Source organism: Lycium barbarum, chromosome 11 (genome assembly GCF_019175385.1).
Source record: "Lycium barbarum isolate Lr01 chromosome 11, ASM1917538v2, whole genome shotgun sequence".
In the NCBI taxonomy this organism is placed as follows: Eukaryota; Viridiplantae; Streptophyta; class Magnoliopsida; order Solanales; family Solanaceae; genus Lycium; species Lycium barbarum.
The window spans coordinates 31,443,611-31,452,522 of record NC_083347.1 but is presented as its reverse complement, the minus strand read 5'-3'; the positions used below and the strand labels follow the sequence as shown (position 1 = coordinate 31,452,522).

The window sequence follows — 8,912 nt, the reverse complement described above, 5'->3', positions numbered from 1 at the left end:
CAAAATTGACTTTGACAATGAGCCTGTTTGGATGGGTTTATGCTTATAAGCTGAAAATAGTTTATAAGCTAAAAAAAAAAAAAATGGGTAGTCTTAACTTTTTTTTTTTAGCTTATAAGATGTTTTCTCAAATGAGCCCAATTATTTTTTTAAGCACAAAATAACTTTAAGCTGGCCAGCCAAACACTCAAAAAAGCTGAAAACAGCTTATAAGCAACTTATAAGTCAATCCAAACGCGCTCAATAACTTGGGGTAACAAAAAAAGTCTTTCTCTAAAAAGTGAATGAACATGTTTTCAACAGGAATAATTAGGAAATGGTGAAAACAAAAAAAGATGAATAACTAGGAAATACTGCTTGCCTTTTGAGTCAATTCCAATGACAGAACGCATAGTCATAAGAAAGCTGGGATGGAACAGATTGAAATTTGATAATTTATTCACACTAACGCTACATAATGTCAAATTTGCAATCTTCTTGATGACTACAGACAGGGATAAAATGCAAATAAAATTTGCAAAAAGATTGGGGGGAGGGGGGGAGGGGATAGATAAACTAGACAACAATTTCTAAAGACAATGTGGATAACAGCCACAGAGAAGCCTGTTCTTTGTCAATTTACTCAACAGCCAATGGGACAACTTCAGCCTGAATCAAAACAAAAGAGAGAAACTTCATTAGCAGCTGTTTTAGCTAAGATTTCGAACAACTTAAACTTACTACTGTTTAAGATTAGAGCACTCAATTTTTGTGTGCATAAACAATAGGAAGAGTGCAGAAAGAAAGAGAAACTTACCAGCTTGCGGAATTTGAGAGCATAAAACATTTCAAGATAGCGACGAATTTCAAGACGATCGAGCTTGGAAACGTGCTTCCAGAACCCATAAACAGCAGCCAATGTCAACAGCCGATCCGAGTAGATTTGCCATGTATACCTATTAATTAGCAGCAACAAAAGATTAGTATCATTTAGAACTAATGAACTCAATAATGATCATGGTAGGTAAGAGTAGCAACTTACTTCTCCTGTATACGCTTAAGGCCACCATCGGAAATGGCTTCCCAATGTGAAGGGTCTTTCTTACATTTCTCGAAGAAATCAGCGAGACGATCAGCAGCCTGCTCGCCATGGTATGGATCAATGTGGAAACCAGACTTCCCATGAACAATGATCTCAGCTGGACCACCTTGATTAGTTGCAAATGTAGGCAAACCACAAGTCATGGCCTCAACAACAGTCAGACCGAAAGCCTCGTAAAATGCAGGCTGCACGAAAGCTCCCTTTGTGTCGGCAATGTACCTGTAGAGTTCCCCATTCCTCACACGGTTCATCTGGGAAGAAATCCATCGGAACTGTCCGTTCAAATTGTGAGTCTTTATAAGTTCATACATCTTCTTCATCTCAGCCTGCTCTTCCAAGTCTTTGGATTCCTTACTTCGGTCTCCACCAACCACAACAAGGTTAACCAACTCCCTTAGCCGTGGATTCTTGGCATACCACTCGACAAGTCCAGTTAAGTTCTTCACTCGATCCAGTCTTGCCATTGTGAATATGATGGGCTTATTCCTGTCCTTTAGCACACACCTGATAGAAACAAATATCTATTCAGTACAAACTTGTTTATATCAGTAAACACAACTTTGCACCAGTATCTGTATTATAGAACATACAAGTGTTCGTCATTCTCAACATCACTAAACAGCAGCTCCTCAATTTCAGGGTGAAATGCTGTCAATCTCTTTTCCTTCTCGAAGTATGGGAAGTAGAGATTCATATCAGCTCCTGGTGACACAATGTTGAATTTGGGGTCGAACACATCAATGCCATGAACAACTCTATACAATCCAGGCATTGTGAACGCCATGTGGCTCTCGTACTGTCCAACGGTGTCCTTGCTAGAAATTTTAAAAAAGAATTAAGATCAAACACAGTGAACCAGGAAGAATAAAAACAATTTAATCATATTGAAAATCCATCGGAGTGCGAAATTAATGTCATACCTTCCTGCTATCTCCTGGAAAGTGCTGGTGATGATGAAATCAGTGTGATTCATTGCAATAAGATCAGCCGTAAACTGGGCTGAGAAATGGTACTTCTCATCAAATTTCTTCAAGTAAATGTCAGAATCAGGATATTTCGTTTTCTCCAATGCATGAGCAATGGTGCACTGCAGAAGGCAAAGTAGCCAAAACGAAGAAAACTCATAAAACTTCTAGTTGCAAATGAAAGAAAATGAAAAGATAATGTTGCAGGCAACCAATATTACGGACCTGTGTGACACCTAACTTGTGAGCCAACAAGGAGGCAGCAAGGTTTCCCTCGCTATAGTTTCCAATAATAAGATCGGGCTTAGCCTGTAGTTCTGCAGTAATTTCTTTCCCCACATCCTAATGTATCAAAACTCAAAATTTTAGTGAAAATTATTGTGTTAGTAATTAGAAAATTGCTGCAAAAAATCAACTAGAAGATTGAAAAATGAATAGAGAAAGCTCGCTTCACCTCAATGAAAGTCTCCATATATGGCCAGACCTCAAAACGAGAGATCCATTTACGAACAATGCCCTTCTCAGTCCTAAAGGGGACCCTAAGAATATGCGAGTGTTCAGTTCCAAATACTTTCTCAAGTCGCTGACCACAAGTGGTACCAACTGCGTCAGGCAGCAGCCGAGTAACCTGAGAAATTAAGAAAAGATCCGGGTGTATTAGAACAAATTAAAATCCTGCATAATCATAAGTTTAAGCACAATTACAGAATTACTGGGGATACGAACAATAAGAATTTGCGGTTTGATATCAAGTCCTTGCTCCTTTATGCGCTTGAGCATCTCACGCTCCAAGGCGGGAACTTGATCCAGAATATAGACAACCTGCAAAGTTAAAGGACATAAACCTCAGCACTTGTGACAATAAATTTCAAAGGGATAAGATTTAAACGGATTAGAAATAGTAGTGTACCTGGCCCCCAGTGTCGGGGTAACCCAAGACATTTTCTTGGGCGAAATATCCGTGGGGCGAAAGTATAACCACATTGAAAACCATAGGAATTCTACCAAGGAACTTCTCAAGAGTGCATGAGTCAGGAGCCTCAAGGAGATCCAGGAGCATGCAGATCATCTCTAGAACACGCTCCGCAGTGTCACCCCAACCCCTCTCCAAGCCAATTCCTTGGAACTTGTGCTCGAATGCCGAGTATGGAGTTTCTGGGGAAAGGGTGGTGAGGTATTCCTCAGCCTTCCTTAGGACACGTTGGAGAGTGTTTAAATCCTGAATTCTGTCATTCAGCATTATTGTCTGCACAGAAAATCATGAATAAGACAGTTGGAACATGTCACTCATACGGTGCATATAGGAGTCGCAAACGGGCGGGTCTGATCGGATATGGGCGGGTTGAATATGGGTAAAATCTTCAACCCAACCATATTTAACAAGGATAAAAATGCATAAAAATTAGTTAACAACCATATCATCCTTGATTCCAAGAATAGTCAGGTGAGCATACAAGCTAAAAAACAAAATAAGCATAGACTCCGATTAAAGCAAAAACTCATGGAAAATAACAAGCAGATAAATGGGTATTGATAATATGGATATCCATCTTATCCATCTGGATATCCATTTTTTAGTAAAAAATATGGACAATATCCATATTCGATCCATTTTTAAATGGCCAGTCTTACTACTTTTTTTTTTTTTTTTTTGTGCCAGCCGTAGGTGCATATATCAGTTGCTACTGAAAAGCGACTTTCAGAAACTAAATTTACCTTTCCCTTGTAGTGGTGAACTCGAAGAAACTCGAGAAGAGGGGTCATGCTTTCCTTGTCATGGAACATTTTGGCAGAGAGGTGCCTGTTAAGGAATTCAACTCCATTTCCAATTGATTTGGTGAGGGTTGGTTTGGGAAATGATGAAGTGAAGGGCTCAAAATCCAACTCAAGAACAAAGTTATCATTGGTGCTGCATCAAGGTAAACCACGACATTAATCAAAAACTTCAGAACACATTAGCAATAACAAATCATCAAATTTGAACTTAAAACTTACGTTCCATTAACAAGTTCTTCCTTGAATTGCAAATACTCAGGCACAGTCAGCTCCTCAACAATGAGAGCACTGACATTCACACGGACATATTCCCACACACCAGGCCTCAGACGAATGGCAAGTGCAACCCAAGGGGATAAAACAATTGCTTCCTAGTATGACAAACAAACACAAGAATTTTTCAAACACAAGCACAAACTGACACATAGATTAGCTTAGCAAGACAATTAAATGTTAGGGCTTTTTTTCATTTTTAGCCCATCAGCGGAAATTAATTACAGACACTATCCAAACTATACAAAACCTATACACTGATCATATATATTATATGTATATTTATGTATATTTTGTGTATACAATACGTATATTATATGTATATTTTTATTTAATATACAAAACTTGTACATTTGTTGGGTATAATTCTTTTGAGCAGTCCAAAAATGTAATTATCTTATCCCAATGATCACTTAACGATAAACCAAAGTTACCTGAGTGGATTTTAGGACTTCTTCAAAGGCATGATCATTCAGCTTGTCTCTGTCGTCTTTGTGAATCGATTCAAACTCAGCCAGCAGCTGGTGAGGTTTCAAGATTCCTTTTCCATGGCTTTCGATCCTGCAACAGCCAAAACCAGCAAGAATAACTCATGATGTACTTGTTTAAACTATATCTTTGTTCATCTATTAGTCCATACATTAGAAATGGCAAACTACACCAACTAAATCAAAGAGCCAGGGCGGCTCAATAAAATAAGTGGTCTAAAGCCGAAATATCAACAGAACATTGCTGCGAAGACAATACCTTGAAAGAAACAGCAAAATCTCATTGCGATGAGCAGCCAAAGTAGCATCAAGACGTTCACGAAGGCTGTGAACACGAGTCAGTACACGTTCAGCCATTGCAGCTGGAAATCCTCAGATGACTTTCAACTGTAGAAACCAAATAAAATACTGTTAACTAAAAATAAAAATAAAATAGTAACATATTACTATTAAAAAAGTTGAGATTGTCCGAGAAAGTCATCTAATCACCCAATTTTCCAATGATCTGGAATATACCAGTACAGATTTTAAATCCCACCTAGTACTACTACTACAATATACTCACTCTTTTTAATTTATTTAAACTTATTTTTTTTAGTTCGTAATAAATGAACATCTCTTTTTTAATTTGAAAATAAATTTACTTTATAAATAATTTACAGTCATCTCATTTTGAATCACAAATTTTAAAAGTCTATATCTTTTTTCTTAAATATTATGCCCAGTCAGAAAGCATTAAAACTCGCAGACCTACCAATATAATGACATGAGAGTTATCTAATCAATGGATAATACAATGCGTGACAACCAAGATGACTATTTTAGACTTGACTAATAAATGCGGCCCAATAAAAACACAACAGAGAGAACCTGAAGTGATGTTCCTATTATAAAAGTACGTTGTAGTCTTTCACTGTTTTAGTTGAACCACACAGTGGAAAACGCAATAAACATTTAAATAAAAACACGTATATGAGCAAACACCCTTGATATTTTAAAGGGAATAAAGTTAAAGAATATGCCAGCTAGCATTTATTAAAGAACAACAAAAGCTCCCCGTTTTCTTCAACATCTCACTGAAAAACAAAAAGAGAAGAACTTGTGACGAAATCAAATACTTTCTCCATTTCAATTTATTTATCTTAATTTAATTCGACACAAAATTTATCTCCTGATCTTTAATATGACATGGATGATCTTGGGCCTAAAAAGTTACTTACTAAATATAGAAAGTGAGAGTGTGAGACGGAGGGAATACTAAACGTTATCATGAAGATAGATATGTCCTGAATGGGAACTACTCTTTTTCTTAATCATCCGATATCCGATATCTAAAACTCACATCGGACTAATCCCATTTGCACCGAAAAACAGAGGCGGATAGAGCACTATAATTTGGGATTCAATTGAACCCCAAACTTTTGATGCAGGGGATAAATTTATGAGTAAAAATTTATTAAAATTATAATAAATAGTAAATATAAATTCATAACTTTAGAAATATAATGATTTAATGTTAAAAATTTAAAAAGTTAAACCCCTAAAACTTAAATTCTAAATCTGGCTATGCCGAAAAACTAACTAAAGATTGTTTATCACATGTAAACTCTAATTAAAGGTAAAAGGATCCTCACCACCCAACCTCCCACGGAAACCTATGTTGCTTAGGGGTCGTTTAGTTGGAAACAAGTTAATCCTGAAATTAATTATTTCGGGATTAGTTATTTCACCGCCACAAAAATAAAATAATACTACAATCTCGAAATAATGAATTTTGAGATTAGTTATACTGTCATTTTATCCCAACCAAACGTGAAATAAACTCATCTCAAATAATAACACCAAAATTATTTATCCTTATCTCTTATACCATCTTGTACCAAACGAGCCCTTAGACTCTAAGTGGTCGTTTGGTTTGAGGTCAAAATAGTCCCGGGATTACAATTCCGGGACTAATTTATACCATCTGTTGGTATTATTTTATACCATCTGAAAGATGGTATAAAATAATACCAGTATAAGTGGGTTAAGAAGGTATAAGTTGAGTTATTCCAGCACTAATTTTTATACCACGTTTGGTACAAGGTATAAAATAATCCCGGGATAAATCTATACCTTATACCAAACATGGTATAAAAATTAATACCGGTATAACCCATGTTATACCTTAAACCAAACGACCACTAAGGGATGTGTGTCGGGTCGTCCAAAGTATCGGAAAGTCCAGCAAATTAGTCGGAAACTACTTGATAAGACACAAAAATATAAAATAAATAGCTAAAATTAAGAAACAAGAGTTTGAGTAAAAGTAAAAGCTAGATACAGTAAAAAGAACAGAAGAAAAGCAGAGTAGCGCTAACGGGGGGAAAAGAAGAAAACTACTCAGAGGAATGGCAGTGAGAAATGAAGAGAAGAGTTGTGGGCACTTTTCTTCTTCTTACTAGTACAAATATACATATAGAGAACTTTGATTTGTCTTCTCGGTCAAGTCAAATTATGTTATATTTATGTTTCAATGGATAACGTATACTATTTTTCTAGCGGTGACGGTTACCACCAGACTTTTCTATCAATATTTTTTGTCAAAGCTTAGTGTTCACACTTTCTATCACTACCCTAAAAAAAAAAAAAACGTAAAGTTGGAATTTCCAGACTATAACTCTAGAACCCCATCTTTCTTTTCTGGGTTTTGACTAGCTGAAAAAAATAAGACTTTTCTATCAAGAAAATTCCCACAATCTGATCTCTTTTCAGTCAACAACAAAGAATATGGCAAAGATTTTGAAAATGTACATTTGGTTTTTTAGCTGCAAAATCTGGATGATCATCTACTATCAAATAAGAAACGACAAAACATGTGGTAACAAAAAGAGCTACTGAAAATGAAAGCCATCATCAGGACAGGACCAGTAGTGCAAGTAAATATCACTGCAAAAAGATTAAAAAGAAAAATATTCCTTTTTCTTTTCTAAGGATGAGAACAACGTCAAATTTTCATGATCAAGACTAGGGAAAAAATTCTTACGCACCGACACAACAGAAAATGACATAATGATCAAATGAATGAAATGGAGGTTGCAGCTTTTACCTTTTGAAGAAAAAGAAACAGAGCAAAAGAATGAGAGGAATATATATGGAATGAAATAATGGAAGAAAAAGAGAATACTAAGTAATGAAATGAAAGGAGGAAACAGAGAGATGGAAATCAAAGAAGCAAATGAAAGAGCTTTGCTTATGAATGGTGAAGAATGGAATGATAGAGGTCCCTTATTTATACAAACAAAAGGTGTAGTTGTGTACGTCTCATTAAGAGCCCGATTGGATTGGCTTATAAGTTATTTTTAGCTTTTTTAAGCGTTTGGCTGGCCAGCTTAAAGTTATTTTGTGCATAAAATAAGCTAAAAAAATAATTGAACTCATTTGGCTTAGCTTATTTAAAATAGCTTATTTTCAGCTTATAAACCAAAAAAATAAATTAGTCTACCTCAATTTATTTATTTTGACTTATAAGCTGCTTATTTTAAGCCTATCCAAACAGGCTCTAAGTATCTGGTGCAAGTGGATGACTTAAATTAATTACAAACAAAATGCTAGGAGTATCATTTACAGCTGGTTTAGTGACTAGTTCAGGTAAAAAAAGAGATCAGTTAATAATTAGAGTGTGAAACTCACGAAAAATGTGATAAATTATCTCTATGGAAAAGAATAATGTCACTCACGCAATATTTAGATTTCCGCAAACTTTAGGGGAAAATCGCACTCAAGAATATATAATGTCGTTTATTTTGATAATATCAGTGAATAATTTCATGACTCTAACATAAGTCCTATGAGTCACTCGAAAATAATTATACTATTGCTAAAGTTATCTGCTTCAGCTTCATGATCTAGAATTAGTAAGTATTTATTATTTACAAACTTAGGTTTTTTAGTATATACTTAACTCACACAGTAATGGTGGTAGTTGTTGGCCTTTGAGTTTAGTGAATAACCAACTGCCCCTTCTATTTTTGTTCTTTTGAAAAAGGAAAACAAGTTTAAATTTTGAACGCCTTGTGTCTGATATGATTGAAAAATATTTCCGTGAAAACAGTACATAGTATTTGATCACTTTATACTCTTAGGTTTTTATTGATCCTCGATTAATTTGGATTCGTATCATATAAGATTCATTAAAAAAAATGGTATCCGACTAATTTGAATTTGCACCGCGTAAGGGCCATGAAAAAAAAATGCTCCCTACCAGGATTTTCTCATTTTTCAACTTAAGATCAAAACCTATTAAAAGTGAAGGAATCGTATGTATCCTACCACACCACAACTTTGATG

The 8,912-nt window shown here is 35.4% G+C and overlaps 1 protein-coding gene across 2 annotated transcripts; it reads right to left on the bottom strand.

The window, feature by feature from the left end:
- Positions 1-413: 413 nt before the first annotated feature.
- LOC132618706 (sucrose synthase) lies at positions 414-7,833 on the bottom strand. 2 transcript variants are annotated; one of them, XM_060333713.1, is made up of 14 exons: positions 7,672-7,833; positions 4,843-4,970; positions 4,530-4,656; positions 4,042-4,193; positions 3,763-3,955; positions 2,957-3,292; positions 2,773-2,868; positions 2,501-2,674; positions 2,272-2,388; positions 2,002-2,168; positions 1,672-1,896; positions 1,022-1,585; positions 797-935; positions 414-648 (listed from the first exon to the last, which is right to left on the bottom strand). In XM_060333713.1, exons 2-14 carry the CDS (start codon positions 4,938-4,940, stop codon positions 619-621), a joined length of 2,418 nt encoding a protein of 805 aa, XP_060189696.1. In that variant the 5' UTR covers positions 4,941-4,970; positions 7,672-7,833; the 3' UTR covers positions 414-618. The 2 variants fall into 2 exon arrangements, with proteins under 2 accessions (XP_060189696.1, XP_060189697.1); XM_060333714.1 differs by lacking the exon at positions 7,672-7,833 and adding an exon at positions 7,613-7,631.
- Positions 7,834-8,912: the final 1,079 nt, after the last annotated feature.